At 41.5% G+C, this 25590-nt stretch overlaps 3 protein-coding genes across 3 annotated transcripts; 2 read left to right on the top strand and 1 right to left on the bottom strand.

Annotated features, from left to right (window-relative positions):
• The first annotated feature begins 1483 nt into the window (after nucleotides 1-1483).
• On the top strand, nucleotides 1484-2915 carry LOC143862346 (protein CURLY FLAG LEAF 1-like). Its single transcript, XM_077373373.1, has 2 exons — nucleotides 1484-1786; nucleotides 2377-2915. Exons 1-2 carry the CDS (start codon nucleotides 1553-1555, stop codon nucleotides 2662-2664), a joined length of 522 nt encoding a protein of 173 aa, XP_077229488.1. The 5' UTR covers nucleotides 1484-1552; the 3' UTR covers nucleotides 2665-2915.
• A 3928-nt stretch (nucleotides 2916-6843) lies between these two features.
• LOC143860832 (GRAM domain family protein) lies at nucleotides 6844-9637 on the bottom strand. Its single transcript, XM_077371660.1, has 3 exons — nucleotides 9259-9637; nucleotides 7936-8210; nucleotides 6844-7238 (listed from the first exon to the last, which is right to left on the bottom strand). Exons 1-3 carry the CDS (start codon nucleotides 9539-9541, stop codon nucleotides 7029-7031), a joined length of 768 nt encoding a protein of 255 aa, XP_077227775.1. The 5' UTR covers nucleotides 9542-9637; the 3' UTR covers nucleotides 6844-7028.
• A 7479-nt stretch (nucleotides 9638-17116) lies between these two features.
• LOC143862033 (uncharacterized) lies at nucleotides 17117-19436 on the top strand. The gene has a single exon (XM_077373023.1). It carries the CDS (start codon nucleotides 17147-17149, stop codon nucleotides 19211-19213), a length of 2067 nt encoding a protein of 688 aa, XP_077229138.1. The 5' UTR covers nucleotides 17117-17146; the 3' UTR covers nucleotides 19214-19436.
• The last annotated feature ends 6154 nt before the right edge of the window (nucleotides 19437-25590 follow it).

Genomic DNA, 25590 nt, shown 5'->3' with positions numbered 1-25590 from the left:
AACTTGATGTGTGACCCATCTCTAGAATTGAATCTATGTTACATGCCCTAGGATTTGAAGTTTTGAACAATTGGTGCAATGGGTAATCATCTTGAAATTGCAATGTTTGGAAGCTCATATCCGTTCAATCCGTGCCCTTATTTTTCAATGGGAATGCAAAATTTGAGCAAAAAAAATAAAAATAAATAGATCGACCAACGGTTAGGAACTTTTCATGGTTATGATAAATGGGTTTATGCACCAACGGGGCCTTTTTAGGGATTGGTTATCCTAATTGAATAATTTTATCTTGAATAAACTCCAATGCTTGTATAGTTTACCCTAACGAGGGTGGTTCTAGATCTAAATGGATGATGATAGCAAGCCCATCCAATGATAAAATAAACACCGTTTGTTATTCTAGAATAGAAAATAAAGTGGACAAACAAAAGATAAAACAAACTGGGAAGTGATTGATATTTACGCCCCTTTTCATCACTAGGGACACCCAGCGCCAATGTATGTGGCAATCAAGGCCATTGGATTCTTCTAACGTCAAGCACATTAGTCCCCATTTAGTCATAGATCGGAGGGCTAGATTTTTTTTATTTTTATTTTTTAATCTTAATCCGGGAAGTTACTAGGCTAGCTAAGCAATTCCGGTGACCGATAAATTAAGTTGAGTTAACTCGGATATGTGGTGCACCAAACTCGCTGAGTTTTCTAAGCCGAGTTTTAACTGTGTAATGACTAATGACTACCCTTTCCATTTTCGACAGCTCAATGATTAGCTTCTTTATTATATGAATTTCATTTATATATTATGAAAGGAGGCTTTCCTAATACAGGCTCACAAACTTCTTATTTTTCTCACCAAAATGCAATATAAAGTCTTTTCAATGCCATTTGGACTTCTTCGTAATTTGGGTAAACAAATCTGGGTAGTTTAGTCATTCGGCAAAAATCTTACTGCTTAGCTTATACTTTTGCAAGCACATACGCAAGAGAGAGTTTGTCATATTCTCAGAAGCCAATTGCACAATATAGTGCACAACTTTCCATCTATGACGAAAATACCCCTCAAGATAATCCTCCAAGACATATCTATACTTCTCAATACAGGATTTGCTATGGACCATCGACAGAAGGCTTTCGCGGCTGGGCTGTTGCATGTGAGACCAGCCCATTTGTTCCCTTTTCAGCAGAGGGCTGGTCTCACATGCAACAGCCCAGCCGCGAAATGCGTTCTGAGATGGTCCCTAGCAAATCCCTCTTAATACATGTGTGTAAGTAATTTCATTTTGTAAGAATGGGTATATTAGTAACAGTGCTTATCCCTCCATAGAAAAATACACTTGCCGAATTACCCAACACCGGATTTAAAATTACTCCGGCAACATTTTTATAATTTCTTTTTTTTTTTTACCTTTCTCCATTTTGTTACCCAGACTTTAATAAGATTCCCACGGGAATCCCAAAATAGACTGATTTTTAATTCGTTTCTCCTCTTTGGCTCTTTAAAAACCCCCACCCTTTTTCCCTCTCTTCACCCTCTCTCTTTTTTTGGGTCTCAATGACTGCCCCAAACATAGAGGCGGTTAAGGCCTCTTTGGGGGAGGCTTTGAAGGGCTGTTCTCTCAGCCACCCATTCGCCGGAGATTCTTCTTCCGGCCACTCAGTTGCAGGAGATTCTTCTTCCGGCACCTCTCGTCCGGTGCCGGAAAATCAGCTCAACATAGAAGCAAACTTGGAGCTCAATTCCGATGTCCTTCTTCCTTGCCCATGGGAACAATGCCTTGATTTAAAGGTTGCCCAAAATAAATGCAATCCTATGTTTTTTCTGTTTCATTTTTGTGTCATAGGGGTGTTCCATTAAAACCCATGTCAAAATCATTGCTATTTCTCTTTTGTCTTGTATTCATTACTTTCTCTCATTTATGTCTCTACTACAAATCAGGAAAATGGGGAACATTGGAAAAAGCAAATCAACCTTTTGTGTTTTTTTTGAGTGCTGAATCTTAGAGTTATATACTTTCTTGGATCCATTTTTATTATGATTTTTGACAGAAAAAGAAGATTTTGTTGGCGTTTTTTACCCAAAAAGATAATTTTTGTTGGGTTTATCTGAGTGGATTTTCTTCATTATTGTGCTTCTTGGATTGTTGAATGTTTGAATTTTTTAATGGGTTTCTAATTTTCCAACAATTTTTAGTTTTTTAAATATTCTTTTCTTATAATTTTGAAGTTTCTTCGTTCAAATTGACTTCTAGCTTTTCTTTGATAGTTGATGCAGTGCCGACTCGGCAGTCATGTCACGCTTGGGTAGCCTGGGTGGTGTAGTATCCAATGTTGTTTTGTAATGAATGCTTGGAATCTCATTTATTCTCTGTTTTGTAGACAGGGGAAGTTTACTATATAAATTGGAAGACCGGTATGAAAACAAATGAACATCCGAACACAGTTTCGGGAAGTTTTTACTCGGAAGAAGAAGATAGTTATGAGTATGAGTCTTCGTATGAGTCTTCTCCTTCAAGTGACGATTTTCAATACGAGGAAGGCGACCTCGTCGTTGCTGGATGTAAGAAATGCCATGTCTATTCCATGCAGCCCAAATCGGTCCTCGAATGCCCTAAATGCAATGGCGAGATTCTGCATTTCGATTCACCGGAGAACCGTCGTCATTGATAACTTCTCATTTGGTTTTCTCTCTGAGCTTTTTTTTCATATGATTTCCTCCTCTAGATCTAAGAATAAGAGTTTTCTGGTGTGGGTTGGTGAAAACTAAAGACAAAATGGATCTATAGTTCGATTATTTTTTCCTTGTTTTCTATTTTTCGTCTTTGTTTTTATATTATGGCTCCATTAGAGCTTCAGATGAAGCTCACTAACAAGCCAGTAAGGTCTATGGGAAGGGAAATATAGAATAAAATCGTTAATGAGTGCGACCGTGTGGCTTTGGTTCTTCTGTATTCTTCATCTTTATTTCCTGTATTTTCCTTTTTATTATCCGCATTTGTAGGTTTTTTATTTTATTATTTGACTCTACTGGCTAGGCTAGGGTGTCAACGGACCCGGACGGTCCAATGGATCCAACTGATCCTTAATGTTAATTGACAAGATTTGGGCAGACCAATCAGATCCGAACTGTGTCCATTGGATCCAGATCCCAAGGTCCAAAATATTTTTCAGATACTTGAGACCTGATTTGGGCCCACCAGCATCACACAGGCATGATCCGAGGCCTACTTCGGTGGGCCCAATGTGTAAGTGAATAGACCAAAAGGCACTATGGTGAGTCGATCCTAACGACTAGATTAGCATTGTAAAATAGAGTTGGGAGTTCATATCAGACATCTCTTCTTGCATGACATATCTTGGTCACTAGGTAGACTGTAGAGAGTAGAGACCCTACGAGTGCGGTGAAAGGCTTACGCATTAAACCGGATCAAACTAATTTAGATGAATTTGTGGACAGGATTAGCTTATAATTTTATTCTAGGCACAACAGCTTTTATATTCATTGACCTGCTTTACGATTTTAATTTATCTTACAATGGTTATCAATTGGGAATCATATTGAAGTACGCTGAACCATAGGGTAACTATCGAGATTAATAGGGATGCCGGACAAGGAATTTACTTCCTTGAAAGAGGAAAGTCATTTGAAGTTTCAATCACAACACCGTCTTGATCGAGACGGTAATTGCCGACACGACTCCTCTTTTCTCTTTCAAGCCATAAATAGATGAATCCCTCCCCAGTACATAAGGGGTGGATCTTTGTTTAATCTTTTATTATTATCCGTTTTTCCTTGGATTGGACTGCGGCACATCCACCAAAGATTCAATATGCAATTTGAACGAGATAGAAAAATGGTTTTTAATTAGTTACAGGATTGCTAGCAAAACGGAAATTCATTTTGTAAAAAAAGATGAAACTCTCTGTTGGGGCACTGAAGATAAGGAAGTGAGCTCGAATCCTCACATAATGCAAAAGAAAAAAGAAAAAGAAAAAAACCAATAAAAATTGCCAACTCGTCATCTTTATTTTCCAAACGGAGTTCCATACTCGAAATGTACAGCTCCATTTGGTTGCCGAAATTTTTTGGTTCTTGGGATTTTTGTGGAACAAAAAACTTCCTGGGAGATTGGTGGGAAAAAAAACCCCTGGAAGTATCCCGCTAAAATAAAAATTGCATGTTTGGTTGACCAGACTTGTTTGGTTGTTTGAACTGTTGGGAAGAAAAAAATTCTTCTGTTAGCTTATTTTTGGTTCCTGGGATTATTTTGGCTCCTTGAGTGTTTTTTTTTTTCCTTCCTGGGTTTCGTGCGGGGTCATTTTGGTTCCTGGGATTATTTTGGGCCCACCAACCAAACATGGGTTTCCTGCGGAAATTCCACAAAAGTCCCAAGAATCGAAAAAATTCCGGCTACCAAACGGACTAGAGGCTCCATTTTTTTGAGGTAAAAATGGAGGTAAACTGATCCATAGTAATTGGAGTTCCAAAAACTTGGAGCCATAAAATACTACAGCCCCAAGGCCAATGTGGACCCGTTCTGTATCCCCAAAATTGGCACGTGATTATCATGTGGGACCAATGCTCTTGGACAAATCGGTGCTTGCCACATGTAAGTGCAGAGCCCCGTTGACACTGAAATATGAATATTTGGCCAGCCTAGCATTTTTTGGGAAGCCTAGTGCGTACTACAAGCAATAGAGAGACACCTCAACAGAAAGCTCCAATTATTTCCTGAAATCAAATGTCCGGATCAAGTGAAACCCTGCTCCTATTATTCCATTTTTCTGCACAGACCTCTCTTTCCTTGCCAAAAAGGAATCTAATCAGAGGCAAAGATAGATAGATAGCTTGGTCTAAGTTTAGATGATTCATTGATTTGTCGTTGGAGGGCAGAGTGTAGATCGAACTGTAGTTTGTTTTTTGTTTGGCGTTTTAGCTGTTTATTTGCAGGTTTTGATTGTGTGGCTAACCATCTTTTGGGCTGTAGTTGTGATTTTAGATTATGGTCCATTCACGAGGTGGTTCATCTGATCCACCATCTTGGTCATTGTACATGTGTCCTATCACCATGCTCTATGCCAATAAGCTATGCTTTTGTCAAAAGATCATATATTCCTGAAAAAATGGCAGAATAGGGAGGGCTCTCAGGGAGATCCCTGACACAGATATGGGTCCACCCTTCAATCAGTGATGGGTCGTCTTATGTATTAAAATTTTTGCTGCTGATTTTATTGAAAGAGACACGTAATACAGTAGCAACTTTAGCAACTGGATCTGTGTTGTTTAGCTGTTTCAGCGACTTAGGAGGATCCTGAGTAAAAGTAGTTGTTGTTATTTTTACCACTGAGATTCTTCTGTAAAATGAGTTACAAGGAAAAGTCTTTATGAGTTCATTACATTTGGCTAGTTTATTCAAGAGTTTTATGAGGATTTCAATGGAGTTGATTGTATTATCTAATAGTTTCATAAGAACTACGGCCAAAGTAACTAATATGGTTAGCAATCTTAAGAGTTATTTGTCTTAATAGACGTAGTCCACTTGTGTAGAGAAAAAAACAAATAGATAAGGAATAACGTCGAGGTAGTAGGTAGTCCACTTGGTAAAGATTGTATTCTTTGACCCTTAGGTCGAACCAAGCTTACCGACCAAAAAACATCGAGATCAATTGATAAGAAGAAAAGAACACAAGTGTGTGCATGGGGTGCACACACTCTCAATTAAAGTTATTTAATTATTAATACTTCAACACCCCCCTCTCGTGTGGTCCATCTTTTTGGGTTGGCCGCACATTTACAGTTGCAACTTGGGACAGGTTTTACCCGACCCGAAAAAACCATGGGCTGGGTTTAGGAATCTCGGGTTTATTAAAAATAAACTGACCCGATCCGATCCGAGATTTCTCCTAGGGTAGGGTAGCGTAGGGTTCTAGAAAACCCGACCCGAGTTTGCAACTCCAACAATAATTTGGGAGGTCTTTGGAGAAAAACTATTTACCAAAATGTGTTCCAACTACATAAGTTCAACCATTGGATTAGAATAGATCATGCACCATAAATTCAACCATTGGAACATAAATTATGGTTCATGTATCAGGAATGTAGAAAAACCTGACTCAATCCGACCCAAGGAACTATCTTGGGTAGGGTCGGATTTACTTGGGCATTTTTTTGAAGAAGAACCAACCTGACCCAAGATAGTTTCTCTCGTAGGGTAGGGTTTAGGAAAACCCGACGCCAGTTGCAACCCTACTTACATGTGGATTTTTAATCTAAAAGAGTTTTGGTTTTGAAGCCAGGACCTAGCATGTGAAACAACCAACTACTTCAAATGCTTAACCTCTTAGAGTTGGTGTTATTTAATCATTAATACTTCAATAGTCAGTTGGTTTTAGTAGAACTCTACACGGGCCCTTGACAATGCATCTCCTGATCGACCTCCTCCATATAGCTTTATGCACTATAAAGTTACATATTTTTCACAATGACTCATTTGATTGGGTCCCATCCTTAATTGATCCGAACCGTCCACTTATTGGGCATTGCTACTCATCTTCTATGGCCCAAAAATCATACTAATCATCCAATTTTAACATCTAATAATGTGTATTTTTATTCATAAATTAGACAGATGAAACCTTCACACAAGCAGTAGTTCACATTCAATGGCAAAAGTTCACATATTTTTATGCTAGGAGTGCAACATCGGTGTGATTTTTGGGTCAAGAAAGGTCCAAAGTAAGGCCTCTCAAATTGACACTTCAGACCAATTCAATGTAGGAGCTACACCCGCTCTACCATGCTGAGGCATTCCTCTTTTGTATGTACATACCCACAAGAAGAAGAAGAACATCAATACCAGAGAACTTATAATTATTAACCAAAACGTTTAGAAAACGTTGACATGTACATGCGTAGAACAAAAAGAACTACTATTACTACTGAAACACATTTAGGTATACATAACTCATACCAAAGAACATGAAGAGCAACAAAGTTCTACATGTAATGGGAAGTTCAAATGATATTTCCATTAACCTGGAATGGACTCGGCTTCCTTCTGAGATGCCGCGGACTCCGCCAGAGCCTGAGATAGATGAGTGTCGGCTTTCTCATAATTGACAAAACCCATGAACCAGAATTCATGGCCATCCTTCGTGACGATCTCTATGTACTTCTCTTTAGGATTCTCTCTCATGGTAATAGGATTGACGGCAGGGATCTTTGACAAAGGTACAAGTATCTGGTCACAGTAATTCATTTGTTACGAATTCAAACCTTGTTAAATGTTTATCCGTGTGAAACAACCAATTATAGCTTAAGGTGTTATGTAATCATTTATACGTCAACACTTCCGAGAATTTATACGTCAACATTTCTGCACGTGTGGCTCCTCTTTTTTGGGTTGGCCATTCAGGTGACACATGTGGCTCCTCTTTTGGGTTGAAAATACACATGTATTATCAATATCAAGAAGTTGGGTTGGGTTTTGAACCTAGGACCTGCCCGTGAGACAATTGCTCTATAACATGTCAAACAACCATTACTTCAAAAGCTTAAGCTGTTAGAGTTGGTGTTATTTAGGCCTTGTTCGTTTGAGATTCTGACCACCTATTGTGAGCCCCTTAACCAATTATTGGAGTCGATTGGTTAAGGGGCTCACAATCGGTGGTCACAATCTCAATCGAACAGGGCCTTAAGATTTATTACAGTCGATTGTGAGTGCTAAACCGATTATTGGACTCAAATTTAAACATCATTTTGAGTCAATAATTGGTTTAGCACTCATAGTCAGTTTGTCATAATCTTAATAATCATAAACGAACAGGGCCTTAATCATTTATACTTCAACAGTTCGCTTTGAGACCAATGATTTAATTGCCATTTTTTGAGATTAAAAGGTGTATTCATAAATTAATATCATGTTAAATGAAATTTACCTTGTAGTAATTCCATGTCTTCTGGCCAGAAGGGGCGATAAAAGAGAGTGGACGATCGCTGCAGAAGGCAACATTGACATTCGATAAATAAAGGGTTCCGGCGACTGGACCTGTTGTGGTGGAGAGATAACAAGCGAATGTCTTCTTCAACTTCTCATCTGGCGCCATCGGGAATGTCTGCTTGTATAGAGACTCGAATCCGCCTTCTTTTAATGCCTTTGCCGTTAAGCGAAGCTTACCCATTGCAGCCTCTGATGGGGAAGGCGCCATTTTTACTACAGATAGCAAATCAAAATGCAGTCAAACTAAGCTGTGTTAAGTATCCAGAAAGATATCCAACGAACCCATTTTCAACCATATAAAGTTCAGAAGCTCGAAAGCTAGACTCAAATGAGTTGGGTAGAGTGAATTCGACTGAGTTACAGGCGTGTTGATTAAAACTCGAGCAGATTTTTGTGATGTGATATATACTTGCTGTTGGAGGTTTCGCGCGAAAGCAAAAGATCCCATATTGGAAAAGTTATATGATATGGATGAGCTTATAAGGACTTGGGCACCCTCACTCCCTTTGAGGGCTAGCTTGGGCTAGCTTATGAACGGGTCCCAACAAGTGGTATCAAAGCGAGGAACGTGGTAAAGATCACACATCAGAAAAGTGAATTGTCCCAACACTTCCCTTCCCAATTAGCATATGAGCATAGCTTATAATTTATTACTAAAACAACGCAAGCTGTATAATTTGAATGTGAGCTTCCTCCTTGTTTTAATACTCTGTTTTCAACTGCCGATCATATCACAAATTTAGAATTCTATGAACCAAAGTCCTTAATAAACAAGAATTCAAAGGTCCTAAACAACCAAGAAATCAGGCTCGTTTCTCTTTTTTACAGGCGGGATGAATATCATGATCACAGTACCTGATTTATAAAATCTTTTCGTTTTCAAGAACTGAGTATTACTACAAAGAAAGGGTGAATCAATACTTAAACTAACAAAAGGCCCAACTGGTGCTGGGCAGCAGTATAAAAGTTGCATCCTTTTAAAGATCTTAGCCGTTGGACAATCAAGCAGTAACAACGGTTAGGATCATCTTATAACTGTGATTTTACTTTGTAAGGCCCTGTTTTTCGGACTTTGAGAATTGATTTTGAGTTCCAAACTGATTATTGGACTCAAAATTGCGTTTAATTTTAAGCCCAATAATTTGTTTTGCACAAACCCAATTCTCAAATTCCAAAACAAGCAGGGTTTTAGGAAGCCCAACAAGTCTAGACCAACTGAGTTAATAGCAATTAATCTGTAGTGATCTAATGTTAAACTTACAGTTAACCCAGATATTGGTGGCCATTTCCTCAGCCTTCTTGGTCCATGAGTTGAAATAATCTAGAATCGACTCCATAGGGCTACCACTCGGTTTATCAACAGGAGATTGATGGAGAATGTAAGGGTGGGGAAGCTCAGATGCGTTCCATAAGGCCGCTTGTTGGTTTTGTGGGTGCGCTGAGGGCACAGCTGGTGAGCCCATGACAGTGGTTCCCCATATCTCAGCAGAGGTAGGATATGAAGGAGGTTGATGAGACTGTTGTTCCTCCGCTTTGTTATTCATGGTTAGAATCTAAAATGATTTTTGCTACTGTTTTCTGATGGAGGGATATTTTCTTGCTAGTGTTTCTGTGTGTGTTGATGTTATTGTCATGGAGGAGGATATTATTTATAGAAGGTTGAATAAACTTAATTCAAGTCTTGAAACCGACTAGGAAAATTACATAAATACCTTTGGAAGAAGATATGGTAGACCTTGGTTTAAGTATCATTAGATAAAGGGTATTTATGTCACGTGGGCATGTTCTTCTTACTAAAGATTATGTGTGGGTTTGCTTAACTAAGAAGGGTTGGACTTGAAGGAGAAAGAAACGTAAAAATAAAGAGATTGTGAGCGTGTCGACAGGTAGAGTGAATGAAGTGGCTCAGTGGCATGACAGTGGCAATAACGTGTGTTGATTTATAGAAGCTTCTGGGGACAAGGGGTTTGGGTTTTGAGTTTGACTCGTTCTGGATACCTGCCGACTTGGCTAACAAGGGCCCCGCTGGGTCATTCAATAGACTTCAGAATCGAGTCGAGTTTTACTAGAGACTCGGCTGAGTTTAGGTAGGATTTTGAGTCAATCGGACTATGGGGCCTGTTTGGATTGCAAGAAAAACATTTCCGACAGAATATTTTTTCTTGAAATTTTCTTCTGTTAAAGATTTAGAGAAATGTTATATAATTATGGTTAATTTAGAAGGGATATATTATAGGTCGCTCTGAATAAAAATTGAACAGGGTTCATCGAGTTTTCTTTTGCCGGTATAAGAAAATAAGAAATTTTAGAAATATTTATCCTTTCCAAAGTTTTCCAGAAAATCAATGCAATTGGTTGCACAAAAGCTTGGGAGGCTTAGGAATTTTGTGTGGCATTTTGGTGCTATATCAGCAAAATTTCTTGTATGGTTGCCCATATAGCATTGAACTCCTTGGAGACTACAAGCAGATGTGCCATTCTTGTCCTCTCTATAACATCCTAACCAAAAATCCACAAAAGGGTGAAATTTTTCTTTAAATTTCTTGGGAATGGTGTTTATTCTTTCTTTTACTCTCTTCACTTTCTCGATAATTTGTTAACGATACCCCTGCTTATTCCATTACTCTCCCAGTCTAGGCCGCGCAACCAAACACTATTATTCGAGGTAATTCGAGGCAAATCCAATGCATGTCTTCTCCGACTACATATTCCACTACTCTGAAATATCCCCAACTCACCAAAACAAAAATTCGTTTACGAAGGGGCTATTTTTCTCACAAGAGACTTATATGGTGCCCGACCGTGAAAACCTAAAGGGCGGAGAGAGAGAGAACCATATGCGCAGGTTTTGTATATATGCGCCCTTTATGTTTTGACGTCGGGCATCATATAAATTCTCTTCTCACAAATTAAGAAAGCAAATTAAAGGTTTCCGAGTGTTTTTTTTTTTTTTTGGTAGGGAAGCTGGGTTTAGGCAAGACCCCTACCGTAATTTTGATTAAGGAAATGAACAGAAAATACAGTCAAGAGAGAGCTCCTCTCATAGAGTCAGCAGTTACAATGTCAAGAAGAGGAGGAGGAGTAGAGTGTGGATCAATGACCACCCCTTTGAAGGGGCAGTTTGACATGGACATGAAGTCTGCGGCCTGATTGCCGTCTCTCCACATGTGTGTTACTCTCCACGAAGAGAAGGATTTGAGATCATTTTTAATCTTGCAAACTGTGTCTCCCTTGCGCCATGGGCATTTGAAGTTTCCATTAATCACCTCGACGACACTCTTTGAGTCGGCTTCTATCCAAATTTTGCCACAGCATGATGCCATCATAACTTGCCTCCAATTCAAAGCCATGAATGGTTTCAGTTGGTTGGTATTTGGAGAAGAAGGCAAGAATATTGCTGCTACTGTCGAGTAAGATTCCTCCAATTGCAGCTGACGAACAGGTCAGAGAGGCATCGGTATTAACCTTGATTTCATCACTAGATGGGGGTTCCTAGGGTCAGGTTTTTTGCTTGTGTGGAGTAGGAAGAAGAGGGAGGGTGATATGGAGTGTGAATGAAGATGTAATGGTGTTGTGAGAGTTTGGAAGTTTGAGGTGGATCATTCGGATTCTAGTGGTGGTTATGATCTTGAACAGAATGCTCTGTTTGTGATTGGATGGAGAGCCATGCGTTCTGTTGTTTCTTTCTTGCCAAAGGTGATAGATAGTGGAACAGAAAGCCACTCTAATGGCAGTAGAAGCCTGTCCTTTACTGTTAAAGGTTTCGCGCATCCAAGCTTCCTCTTGAAGAAGGGTTCTCTTAGGCCGTATTCGGAAGGAGAATCTCCAAAGGACAGAGCGCCATATCCAAGCTGAGAATGGACAAGCAAAGAAAAGGTGGTCTATACACGGAGAGGACATTCCAATTTCCTAGAGCTTCCCAAGAATGTTAGACGGTGTCTTGTGCTAAGTTTGTTGAGGAAAGCCTGTCATGTTGTGAAACATTGCCTCGGGACGTGACCTACAAACCATACTGATGAGGCCCAAGGAAAGGTCGGCTCTTTAACTTGAATTTTATTCCAAGCGCTTTTGATGGAGAATTACCCATCAGAGCGGGTATCTTTGGCCCCTTGGGGTGATGATGATGGATGTAGCTAGAATCTTATTGAGCTCCGAGAATTGAGGGCTGGATATAACAGGACATGGAACTGGATTTGAACCATCAGATGTAGAAAGACAGCCATGAGAAGAAGATATAAAAAGGCATATCTTTTCATAACATGCATAATTTCTTGATTTTCTATCATACACAATGGAACAAGGCTTAGACTATCAATTGGAGTACATGCCAAAGTGGAGAAAAAACAATAATGTAAAATAAAGAGATGTAATTGAAGCACTTGCTAAATTAGAAATTATGCCAATGAGAACATTCACAATCGAACAAACCAAATATGTTGCATCTCATTCAGATCCATAAGCATGAAAGAAAGAGGTAACATGCATGGCTACTTTACAGTCATTATTATGCATCAAACAATGATTTATCATGAAACCATAGCTGGAAAACATATCATTTTTTTCATCAGAATGCACATCAATGCATCTATATAACAAAAGAAATTCAAATGGATGCACTACGTAGATCAATAACATAGAAAACAATGGTATTTAATGCAGTTCTAAGTATAATCCTGATTGTAGTATTCAGACAAAATTCACTTCATAGAAATAGCCAAGCCATAGAAACACAATATTCTTCCCCGATAAATAGATAATATTTTTTTTTAGGAAGGCTAGAGTGAAGCCAACCCTTGCAAAAAATGACATGAAAGGGCTCCCCCGTTGGCTGGACATCACCAAAGTGCATTTAATATTCGTTGACTTCTGCATTTTAGAGTGACATGTAGCCAATGGGGGAGCCCTTTCATCTCATGTTTGCAAGGGCTCCCTTCTATCTAGCATTGCTCTATTTTTTTTAACATTTACCTCGAAAACTCTTCATCCTAGTGATTTAAGAGTGGTTTAAACACATCAAACACCTAGTGAAACCACATTTCACATGTAATTCATATAAATATTTATACGAAATGAATTCATGTAAATATATTTATATAACATAGGGAGATGATTTTTTCAACACCCCCCCCCCCCAGTTAAAGTCTAACACAATTCATGTTAAAAGGGGGGGAGGGGGCGCATAATCCTATGTGGGGGAGTGAAAAAATCATCACCCTATAACATATAATGTCTGTACTACACTACTAATACACTTACAGTTTTGATTTTAATATGCGCTTAGGTGGTATATGTTTTGGTGAAAATAAAAATGAAAATATTTTGGCTATTTATGTTGGTTTTGGCGGAAATTTAAAACCATGTGTATGGATACCGATATTCCCAATCCTCACTAGGATCCTATCAAGCCTAAAAAGTTCAATCATTCGATGGTTGCGTTTCTTTTCCTTTTTTCGTGGTCAACATTGACATGAATCTTGAATCCAAGGACAAGCTTAAAAACTAGAAGAGTTTTTCTCCCTTTCTCCTAGTTAACTTAGATTTGAATCTTGAATCAATGCCCAATATGAATGTTAAATTTTGTTTATATGAACCACAACAGATATATACTCCTCTTCTCAGTTTGTGGTTCACAGATATTGAAATATTTTTGAGGCTACAACTTGTATGTGAGGAATTGTTTGTAGCTTCAACTTTGAGGACATCACCTGTTGGATTCTTCATTAGCTTTTGTTTTCTTCTCATTTCTTTTCTCTTGTTATGCAATGGCTCCATTTCATCCCCATCTTCTTCCTCTTCATTTGCAAACCATCGTATCCACTCAATTATCATACTGCATTTGTTCTCGTGTTTTCTCCGTACATTACTTCCCATATGAGTAAAACTCTTTGCTCTATGAGCAGAACTCTGCTTCTTGCGCAGATGAATTTTGTCAAGATCAGATGTTTGTAAATGCACTGTATGATCCTGTGCGCTTTCTTCATTAGCCTGCAATTCGTTGGGAAAGAGGCTCTTTTATAGCTACTTGAAATCCTAAACAAGTATCTCTATTGTATCAATGTTTTTTGTTACCTGAAGATATCGCTCATGTACCCACACAAGAAGACCAATTTTAACAAACTCAATGCTGTTAAATCTATCATTGCAAATAATCTTAAAGTCCCCACTTACACCTAAACTAAATTTCAGCGAAATAAACAGCTGGAAAAAGAATTTGATCCTTTTTGAGTTATGATTCGTGTGAAAAGCAACTGTATAAAGTTACACTCAACAGCTGAAACTACAAACATCCAGTTCTTCACAGATAATATCTTCTCAAAGCTGAAACAGAAGACTGCATTCATATTTCCTGTATTAATAGAATAGGAACTTCTGCTCTGTCTTTTCATAATTTATGCTTTCCAACTGAGCTCACTGTTTGGACAGTGAATAAATTACTGCAGCCCAAAAACAATAATGGCATGTAATTCAACCTTCGGTCATCTTTAAACAAATCCAAGAAAATTTTCATTAAGTTCGCTTCCGATCCTAGATCTACATGGATCAATAAAACACAGTTAACTGGGCCTGATGGATTCTATTTGTCTCTTTCTTCGATGGAAGGGAAAAGGAAATTCCATTGCGGAGCCGTATGCAATGCATAAAAGATGCCTGTACGGTTGTACAATTCTAATTCTATCTTTTTATTCTTGTTATTCTTTATCCCTTCCCTTCGACCGATCGTGGCAAACCCATGGAAATACCCCTTATTTTATCAAAGAAAAAATAGACACTACGTAACTTTATCACATTGGAAAAGACTGATTGATGCTATGGACCTCGCCTTTCTACTTAGTCAAATTTTAGTTGAAACTCTTAAACATAAAATCTAAAGTCCGTAGTTAAATCATTGGTAGATCAATGTTAATACTCAAACTGGCACACGTAAATTAGTTCGATACCGAATATTTGCAGCCCTTCATAATAACAACCTCAGCAAGAGTCTAAATTATAATAACGGGTTTCACCGATTCCAATGATGAATTTATAAGGCTAAAGTCCTAAATTCCTCGTAACAATTGCTTCCTATTTATATGAAGTTAAAAGCTAATGGCTCATTTTTAAGTTCTACATCTACTGCACTAAATGGGGCAGTATTATTATGTTGAGTAAAGGCTTCTGTACTAATTTGTGATCTGTACTTGGTATTCCCAAAAATATGGACGGCACTGTGGAAGTCATTCCTGGTGGAAGGAGATTCTTCTAACGCAGTTAATTCAACATCAAACAAGAGTTTTGGCCCTTGGGAGGTTAGCGTGCTCAATCAAATAGTTTGGAACTTAGCAATGGCTATCAACGTCCCATTCCATAATGTTCTGGGTTTAAGTAAAAGAGCTAACACATGAATACTCTAGATTGTAATTCTCATCTTATGCAAATGGTGGGGATCAGCCAAAACCCAGCCTGCCTATCAAAAAAAAAGAGGAAAAAGAAAAAGAAAATAACAGTTGAAAAATCTAGCAGAAACAGATTAATATTCAAAGGAAAGTTGTGTGGGGTGACTGCCCCTCAATTGTAGAAGAATACTTTAACAAGTCTGAGATAGACATGGAAATCTCTCACTTCATCGATAAAGGCAACATTAAATTATTTAAATCTCTCTCTCTCTCTCCCCCTAGGCAACATCTCTCTCTTAAATGAGAGTTTATATGATTTAAGCACGCACAGTTCATTATTTTTCAAGTTGTACTTTGTGCGCCATACCATAGGATGATCCAAACCGTCCATAGGATAATCCTACCCCTTTGATCGGTAAGGAAGTGCATATTGTGGAAACCAATATAGATAGGAAATTTGGGATCATTCTATGGAAATGATTTTTGGGCCACAACCTATTTACGTTGTGGCCTATCAAATGGACTGTTTGGATCATCCTATGGGATGGCCTTTACTGTATACACCATGTGAAATCTATAAAATCTCATGTAAGAGGGATGCTACTCTTATTTGAGTGAGAGAAAGGGGGGAGATTTTCAAACTATTGCCTTTATGGCTTTATTGATGAAGAGAGAGTGAAAGAAAGTAGTTCCGATCGACTACTAGTTTAGAACTTTAGATAGACGATCGGATCATATCCAGTAGTTCCGATCGACGATCCATTTGGTTAATAATTGATTGGAATCGGAGAAGGCTACAACAAGATCAACGGTGGAAATCAACCGGTGGGGGCGCCCTTGTAGCTGGTTTTTGGAAGGGCGCCCTTCATTTTATCATTCCTCTTATTATTATTGGTACTATTACCAAAAGGAGTTTTTAATCTGCCATCGAGAAATGACACAAATTTTAGGAGTTAGAATTGTGTTATCCAGATTGAGTTAGCCAAAATCGTTGGAATTAGAGAATGGGAAATGTTATCCGCACTACGCACTACTATATTTTGATGAGGGCACTCTTCACTTTATTAAAAGAACAGTATGGCCCGCACCATAGGATGATCCAAACCGTCCGATCTATAGTGGGTTCGGATCAACCCTCTAACATTCAGATCGGAGGGTTAGGATCAACCTATGGAAGTGATTTTTGGGGCACAACCTATTTAGGCTGTGGTCCATCTAATGGACAGTTTGGATCATCCTATGGTGCGGTCCATACCGTACTTTTAATAAAGTGAGAGTGTCCTCATCAAAATATAGTAGTGCTGATAACATTTCCCTAGAGAAAATAAGTAGTAAGTTTCCTAAACTTTAGGGATTCTCATTAAACTACAAATTCGTCTGGTATGAGATGGGTGCATAAGACAAACCCTGCCAAAAAAGTCAACCTGTGTGGCTGTTCCAATATGCAAAAGCCAGCTGCGAAATGGCTTTATGTGAAAATTGGCTAGCAAATCACTAACTATATTAGGAGAGATTTTAGGGTTGTTAGCTAGATAGAGATTGGTCGTGTTTGGTAATACACTAGGTTTACCAAAACAGTTTGCTTCTTATTTTTGGATATTTACAGAGAGATTTCTTAGTAAAAGCCTTGGCTGTCGTTTATCTTTTTGGGAAGTTTAAATAAGAAATAACCATTGGTTAGATGTTTGGAGAAGCGACCCACAAAACCATCATCAGTAAATAAGAAAATTTTACCTGTAAATACGTTTTAATCTAGGGTTTTGACAAGTTTTTCCGATGCTCTATTCGTGCCGTGTCGGCTCGCCGGCCTCATGGGCCACCGACATTTCTCATGCCCTCCCATTTGACACCTTGAAACTCAGACCTATCAAAACAAAATTCCCACATGACTCACCATGGAGACTAATGAAACGACTCTGTTTCAATACACCATTGAAAGTTGTACTTGGAGACATATCAAAACAAAATTCCTATATGGCTCCCCTCCTCGGCCCGCCGGAAATTCACCACCCACCTACACCGGCCGGAAAACAAAGCCCCAATTCCGGCGACCCTTTCATGGACCTTATGACTACCCACTTCAACACCGCAACAACTAACGAAAACCTCCCAATGGGTCTGACCGAGAACTATTCCCCTACATTTTTATCCTCGGGCAACCCCTGCCTAGATTTCTTCTTTCACGTGGTCCCTGACACACCCCCTGAAACCCTAACCCTAAGATTGCAATCCGCTTGGGATCACAACCCTCTCACCACCCTAAAACTCATCTGCCAACTACGTGGCGTTAGAGGGACCGGAAAATCAGACAAGGAAGGGTTCTACACTGCAGTTTTGTGGCTCCACAAAAACCACCCCAAAACCCTAGCATTGAATCTCAGGCCGATTTCCGACTTCGGTTACCTAAAAGACTTGCCGGAAATCTTATTCCGGCTACTCGAAGGCCCTGACGTCCGGAGAATCGCAGAACGTGAAAGATGGATAAGTAAGATCAGCGACAGGGAGAGCGAGGAGAAAGCGAGGGATCTAAGGAATGCCAAGATTGCATCCATGGCTATACGAGTCATCGGGAGATATGATCGCGATCCCGATTACCATTTCTTGCACTATCGGATCTCGGATCTGTTCGCTGATCTTCTTATCTCCGATATTCAAACGTTGAATTCCGGCGATCGGATAAGAATCAGCCTCGCCGCGAAATGGTGCCCGTCCATTGACTCAATCTTCGACCAATGCACGCTCATCTGCGAGACTATTGCTCGTTTGGTCTTTCCTCGCGAATCCGATCCCAACTACAAGGATCTCGAAGAGCGGTATTATGTCTATCGAATCCGCGACCGGCTCCGTAAGCAGATTCTCGTCCCACTCCGTCAAGCACTAGAGCTACCGGAGGTGTTCATGAGCTCGAACCGGTGGGACTCGCTCCCGTACGAACGAGTCGCCTCGGTCGCCATGAAAAACTACAAAGAACTCTTCGAGAAACACGATCCGGAACGATTCTCCGCATTCCTCGACCGAGTCAAGAAAGGAAAGGCAAAGATTGCCGCGGGCGCGCTGCTCCCTCACCAGATCGTAGCAGAGGTTGAATCCGATTCAGACAGCGAGGATGAGTCTGAAACCGATTCCGTTGCAGAGCTTCAATGGCGAAGAATGGTTGATGATCTATCAAAACAAGGGAAATTAACCAACTGTTTGGCTGTCTGCGACGTGTCTGGCAGTATGGAAGGGAGGCCGATGGATGTCTGTGTTGCTCTCGGGCTCTTGATCTCAGAACTGAGCGAAGATCCATGGAAAGGGAAGGTCATCACCTTCAGCAGTGACCCTCAGTTGCATCAGATCAAAGGTGAAACCCTAAAAGAGAAGATCCGGTTCGTGAAATCGATGGAATGGGGGATGAAAACGGATTTTCAAAAGGTTTTCGACCGGATTTTGGAGATTGCAGTAGCAGGAAAGTTGGAGGATGAGAAGATGGTGAAGAGGATTTTTGTGTTCAGCGATATGGAGTTTGATGACGCGCGTAGGGAGAGGGATTGGAATGAGTTTGGTCTCTGGAATAAGCGGGAGAGAGATCCGACACACGAATGGGAGACAGATTACGAGGCGATACAGAGGAAGTTTAGGGAGAGTGGGTACGTGTCGGTGCCGGAGATGGTGTTTTGGAACTTAAGAGACTCAAGGTCGACTCCGGTGGGAGGGATGGCGAAAGGGGTGTCGTTAGTAAGTGGGTACTCTAAGAATTTGCTGAAGCTATTTCTGGACGGAGGTGAGATCCCGAATCCTGTGGAGGTTATGGAAGCGGCCATCTCTGGGGATGAATACAAGAAGCTCGTTGTATTTGATTGAGTTTTTGTCCTTCCAATGTTTTTGTTTTTTGACAAACATCAGTCTTACTGCACAGTTGGGATCAACGGTGACTATCACATCTATGTTAGTGGGCGGGTTCTTTCCTTCTCACTCTTGGCTTTTGCTGTTCATGCTTCTTCTAATTCCATCAGGGCCTCTAGCTTTGGGTTAGATTGTATTCTTCCTTTCTCCCATTACTTCACTAGTCCTATCAGAGCTCAAACAGCTTTCTTTGCCTGCATATACCATTTAAGTTTCAAAATAAACAAAATCAAAACCATTTCATTAGAGAATAAAAGTTCTAGATACTGCTATGTGCAACCAGATGTCTCAGAAAAGGATACACAAAAACTCCCTATCTACCAAGCAAGAATTCTGCAACAGGAAAAGTCATCTCCCCTTAAGCACTGCGACCAAATATGTGCAGAGACTCATTAAATTCACTACATCATGGTTTTACTAGTCTGAATTTTACAGAAGGGAAAGGATATACCCCAGTAGTTTAACTGTAGAACTTGAAAAGCCGGAGTCCTAACAGGACATAAGCATTGCAGTATCAGTACCTAATCTTTTCAGTGTAACAAAGTGTTTTCTTCAATCATTATAAAAAAATTCTCAATTATAAAATATAGATGAAATCATCATATTCTGGTCATAATACAAATTGTGAGTATCAAAGGATTTGGTATTGAGAAATGCAAAATGCAAATTACTAGTAGTCAAATATGATTTGTAGAGTCCAGACATAAGCTAATTGCTTATAATAGCATGACCACGACTCACTCTACAACTTTGGCGGTGTAAGAATTTGCTGCCATGGAGGAGGTGGGGGATAAACTTGGTATGGATATAAGGAAAATTTAGAAGTAACTCGACAATTGCACTCGGAGATTGAAGTCAGGCACAGAGCAGAATCCTCGAAGCTGAAAAAGAAGGTGCGAAAGAGTAAGGATCTCAATATCCTGTGCCAGGCTAGAACAAGTTGGGTTAGTGGTTGTGCTGATATCATTCCCTTTTATAACTCTCTATCATGTACATGGGATTTTGTTCTGCCCGTGGCCATAAGTCCCTAGGTCACCTCAGAATGTTGTGCCTTTGATGTCAAGTTGTTAACTACATCCCCATGTCACCATGTGGGACACAAATTAAATTGAACATTAGTTTTAGGGCCCTGATAAATTCGCCTTTGAGAGTATGAATTCGCCCACTTTGAAGCCACATTAACGTTTCTCTTTCGCCCGAAGAAATCAAAAGAGAGATAATAACGAAAGGGTGATGATATTTTCACCCTGCTGCAGTACTTGCGCACCCCCTTATAATGTGATTTGACATAAAGTTGCCCACTTTTCACGTCAAATCAGGTTACAAGGGGGTATGCACGTAATGTAGGGGGTGAAAATATCATCACCCCCCCTACATTTTCCCAAATTCATGAATCCATAGGGTTCCATTATTTGACCCGACCCTTTTTCTTTGAATTTTGTACTAGAACTGGAGAGTTGACTTTTTTTCCCTTTTAGATTTGGGTGTTGAAACTATTTTTAATAAATCCAAAAGGGGGGTATTCCGTTATTTACATGTAAATCTTAAGTAAATGGAAGAGGAAAGAAAAGCACCAGGAAGAAGCAGGATGTGTCGGGTACGCGTGGTGCGCACCTGACACGCACCCAACCACCAAAACTTTTTTTTTATTTTAAATGGGGTACGAACCCCGGACGTACCCGCACCCCATACGTGTCGAGTGCGGGTGCGGGAGCCCCGGGAGAGTACCCGTGCTTCCTAGGTTGTACTTGCTGATCTAATCCCAAGAAAAAGGCTTCAAATGAGAGTGACTATCCCAATTATAGTCAGCAAAGTAAAAAGTCAATTTTTCAGGGCACCATGTTCCAAGGGTCTATAATATTTGCTCAAAACCATTTGAGGTCTTTATTGCAGTCTAGACAGTGGCAAGGTGGAACGATTGTCATTTCACTCATCAATTCCTAATGTAAAATGTCTTAAGATCAGATAGTATGTGCTATACTCAACTCAACTTAGCCTTTGTCCCAAACTAGTTGGGGTCGGCTAATGAATACATCAGAAAATTTTCATGAAGAAGGTAAAAGAATCCTATAGTATGTGCTAGGCTAAAGTAAAATGAACCACACAAAAAGTTCTGCCATGCGAGCAGTTTGATGGCAGGAAGGGAGCAATTGAATAAAAAAAGCACTTGAGAAGCCAAGATTGCCGATACAAACTCTTCACTAGTAATGAGCACAAACACTTCGAATTACAAGATTTAATACCTGAAGCTCAAAGTTATGATTATTCCTGGATGAAATAGTTCTGGGGTAAGCAAAATTCTTCCTCTTGATTCATAGCCATAACTCATAAGAAACAAAAAGCAGGTATTGAGGAATAATAAATGCTTACAGAAGTGATGATATAAGGGCCATTAAGCTTCAAAAATCAGATATGAGAACCCATCTAAGGAAATTTGGGAATTTCATGTCTCCATCTAAGGAATTTCTAACAGACCCACAAATACCAAAACGGAGTTTCTTAAAAATAGAGAAAACAATAGGTTCCTAGAGTAAGTTGTGACAAGGGTACCCTGGGTTCCGGAATCCTATTCACAGACAACAAAGAACTTTGAATCTGGAACTCTATGACCTACCATCTCATTTAATCTAGAGTACGATGTAAACTAGTCTCAACCTCATATGGATGGAGGTAATACACCAGTCCTAAAATACAACAGTAAGTGGATTATCCCATAAGAGGAAGCAAATGTCACTTGGCAAGCATCAACAGCAAGATCGAAGACAACGAGAAGCACTGTAATCGTAAAGAAATGTTACTGATATGTAGAGTTGCTTTTCACTGCTCAAATTGTAGATTGCATTGAATGAAGTTGAAACAGATAGCCCCTCAATTGGAATATGTCCACGAAAGGAGGCACAAAAAAGGAATTGAACCTATGGGAGATGTATGAGGAGAACGAATTTTTACCAATGTGGGATGAAAACCCTTTGACTACAAGCTGAGATCAAGTTCTGTTGTTCTTTTCCTTGTAAGAAGAAAGTGGTTATTCGATGGGTTTTCATAGACGATGTAGTTCTTTTTTTTCGTAACCTTTTCAAAAAAAAAAAAAGGGTATCAGCGGAAGCATAACATGCAAAAGCTGCCTAGTATAGAGACGTAAAAGTGGCTGAAACATATGTGAAAATTCTGAACAGTTATGAGGCTGTGGGTTGAGAAGTAACTGAAGCTTAAGGTTTGGAGTCCTCTTTCCAGTGTGTCATTGTAAAAAAAAAAAACTCCCATCTCAGCTCTTTAAAGAGCGGATGTGCTTAACTAGGGAAGAAGTCTCAATCAATAGGCTCCCGAGTTGAAGTGAATTGAATCAAACTCAAATAATGCACTTGGTAAAGAATGCAACTATGGTCTTGAACTAAGGCTTAACAGTAACATATCACCTTTAAAGTTACAGTGCATGTCCACAAAGAAATAGCAATGTCCAACCAAACTATTAGCTGAATTTGTAGCCATAGCTAGTTTAAAATCATCCATTAAGATTGGTCTGTAGTAAAAGTTGAATTTAGGTGTAACCAATGCAGCAAATACAGAAAATTTTGAGCAATAAACCACTAGGCAGCACTCAAATTAACAATATCATTCACTGATAGGGTCCGGACTCAGCACTGAGGGAATCCGGACTCAGCAATCCGGACTCAGCACTGAGGGATCCGAACTCAGCATCCAATTAGCTTCTGGCACGTGGCCCTCACAAGGACCGTTGAAAGGCCAACACCTGTCTCCCCTAGGTGTGGCACCTGGACCAATCAGGGACCTCCACCTGCCCTCCTTAGGCATGAGACCTGGTCCATACAGAGGCCACCACCTGTCTCACCACTACCACCTGTCTCAGACAGGTGGCTCAGAATCACTATAAATAGCCTTCACTTGTTCTAAGGTGAGGGTCCTGAAAATCTGAGAACCAAAACTCAAAAGCTTTTTGCTCTGACATTGCTCTACACTCCTGCTCATACTGACTTGAGTGTCGAAGCACCCGTCCGGAGTATCACTCCGGGTTGGTCCTCTGACCCTTTTTCTTTCTTGTCTGTACTTTGTGCAGCGCAGGACTCAACCAGCTATTCAGCCGTGGCTCGTTAGCCTGGATCACCCAGTCCTACCATAACCTGTTACCGATTTTAGGCCTAACAGATTTGGCGCCATCCGTGGGACCCCGCAACAAAAAGCTGTTCGAAAATCTCACCCAGATAAAAATGGTAGGACAGACCGGCAAGCGTGCACCTCCGACTTCTCGGGCTACCCGGGCTACGGCCCCCCGTGAAGGACGAAGTGAGCGTCTGGCCTCACAAGTGGAGGTCGGGGCGGCCGTGGAGCGGACTTCGCCCCACTCGGACCGTTCAGACCCCACCCCGACCCCGAGGGAGATGAGGGCCCTTTTTCAGGAAATGACCGCTGTAGTTGCGCAGTTCAGGAATGCGGCTCCCGCACTCCAGCAACACCCCGTCGAGGTTTCTCGACCTGTTCAGAGGGGAGAAAGCTCCCGCAGAGAACGCGCGTCTCCACCCCGCGACCAAACTCGTCACTCCACTCGAAGAAACAACCACTCGCGGGACAGGAGCGTGCGTCCTGAGCCTCGTCGACAGCATCACCGGTCACGATCTCCCTCCGTGCAGAAGCGGGGCAGCAAGAGAGACCCTATGCACGGAGAGGGATCGCGGCACCGGCGAAGGAGTCCCCTCAGCCAGTCCGGATCCGCAAGGAGCCCATCAGCCGTAAGAAGTAGACCTGCCCGTCTGGCCGAACAGAGGGATGATCCGATGTTGCTAAGAATCCAGAAGATCGATAACAGAATCGAGGAGCTGGCTAGAGATCATGGCCGCCCTGCTTCAAGGATCTTTAGTAGCAATCCCCCTTTCACAGATCGGGTACTCGGTGCGGCAGTCCCCTTGGGCTTCAAGATGCCGCAGATCCCGCAGTATGATGGGACCACCGACCCCGTGGATCATCTGCAGACCTTCAGGACCACGATGCTTCTCCACGGGGCGTCGGACGGGTTCCTTTGCAGGGCACTCCCCACCACATTAACCGGAGCCGCGAGAGATTGGTACTCACGGCTGAAGCCCAAGTCCGTTGACAATTTCGACGACTTCGGGGACGACTTGGCCCGGCATTTCATGAGCAGCAGAAGGCCTCGAAAGACGACGGCTTCACTAATGGCCCTGAGGCAGGAAGACGGTGAGGCCTTAAAAGCGTTCGTTGGCCGGTTCAACAGGGAGGCCCTTCAGGTACCCAACCTGGATCCCTCCGCGGCAACGAATGCTCTTCTGGCCGGAGCCCGGTCCTCCGACTTCCGGAGAGCAGTCGCCCGGCGAAATCCGCAGTCCTTGGCAGATCTGATGACCGGGGCGGAAGAGTACATCTCCGTCGAGGAGACTCTCGCCGCCCTGGATTCCGTCAGCAAGAGAAGACCAGAGGAGAAGAATCCCACCAAGCAGCGTAGGGATGACAGGCCCCAGAGGAAGGAGAGCAGTCCGTCCCGGAAGGAAAGGAGCTCCCCCCGGCCTCGAAAGGAGAGTAGCCCCCCGGTGAGGGAGCGCTACACGCCCCTCACCGCGTCTAGGGCTCAAATTTTGGCAGCCATCCGGAAAGAAGACTTCATCCGGTGGCCGAAGAAGCAGACGTCGGAGGCAGGCACCCAAGACATGTCCAGGTATTGCCGGTTCCACAAGAGCCACGGCCACGACACCAACGCCTGCATCCATCTGAAGGAGGAAATCGAGCAGCTGATAAGCAGAGGGTACCTCGGGAGGTACTTAAAAAATAACGACAACAGAAGGGAGCGCCAGGACAACCCGAGATCCAGAGACAGAAGTCCCCGAGACGCCCAACCCCTGGGCGACCGCATCCAGGCTCCAGCCCCGGCCGTTCTCCCTCCTCAGGTACCTCAACCTCAACTCCAACCTCATGGTGTTATTGGTACCATTTCAGGAGGGCCGACCGCGGGAGGGACCTCTTCATCGGCCCGCAGAACCTATGCCCGGCAGGTCAACGCCGTCCATGCCTGCAGTAAGAGGGCCGAGCCAGAAAACGAGATATCCTTTTCGGAGGCAGATCTGGACGGTCTGATCCTCCCGCACGATGATGCCCTGGTCGTCACAATGCTAGTGGCGAACTGGGAAATGAAGAAGATCTTGGTCGACAACGGGAGCTCCGCCGACATCCTCTACTACCACGCCTTCGAACAGATGATGATCGGAGCTGACCGTCTGAAGCCGGCCAACTCAGATCTGTTCGGATTCTCGGGAGAAGTTGTCAAGGTCGAAGGGCAGATTGAGCTTCCAGTTCTGATCGGGGAGCCGCCC

The sequence above is a fragment of the Tasmannia lanceolata genome, unplaced genomic scaffold (assembly GCF_043159265.1).
Source record: "Tasmannia lanceolata isolate RefF3 unplaced genomic scaffold, GAP_Taslan_0.1 ptg000037l, whole genome shotgun sequence".
Taxonomy (NCBI): domain Eukaryota; kingdom Viridiplantae; phylum Streptophyta; class Magnoliopsida; order Canellales; family Winteraceae; genus Tasmannia; species Tasmannia lanceolata.
This window is presented reverse-complemented; position numbering and strand designations above follow the sequence as displayed.

What these genes read in the sequence shown, in the direction of transcription:
- LOC143862346 (XM_077373373.1), top strand. Translation starts at nt 1,553, where the DNA reads ATGACTGCCCCAAACATAGAGGCGGTTAAGGCCTCTTTGGGGGAGGCT. An exon ending in AACAATGCCTTGATTTAAAG is followed by an intron (nt 1,787 to 2,376) that starts GTTGCCCAAAAT and finishes TCTGTTTTGTAG; the next exon opens with ACAGGGGAAGTTTACTATAT.
- LOC143860832 (XM_077371660.1), bottom strand. Translation starts at nt 9,541, where the DNA reads ATGAATAACAAAGCGGAGGAACAACAGTCTCATCAACCTCCTTCATAT. An exon ending in CACCAATATCTGGGTTAACT is followed by an intron (nt 8,211 to 9,258) that starts GTAAGTTTAACA and finishes TGCTATCTGTAG; the next exon opens with TAAAAATGGCGCCTTCCCCA. An exon ending in AGACATGGAATTACTACAAG is followed by an intron (nt 7,239 to 7,935) that starts GTAAATTTCATT and finishes TACTGTGACCAG; the next exon opens with ATACTTGTACCTTTGTCAAA.
- LOC143862033 (XM_077373023.1), top strand. Translation starts at nt 17,147, where the DNA reads ATGCTCTATTCGTGCCGTGTCGGCTCGCCGGCCTCATGGGCCACCGAC.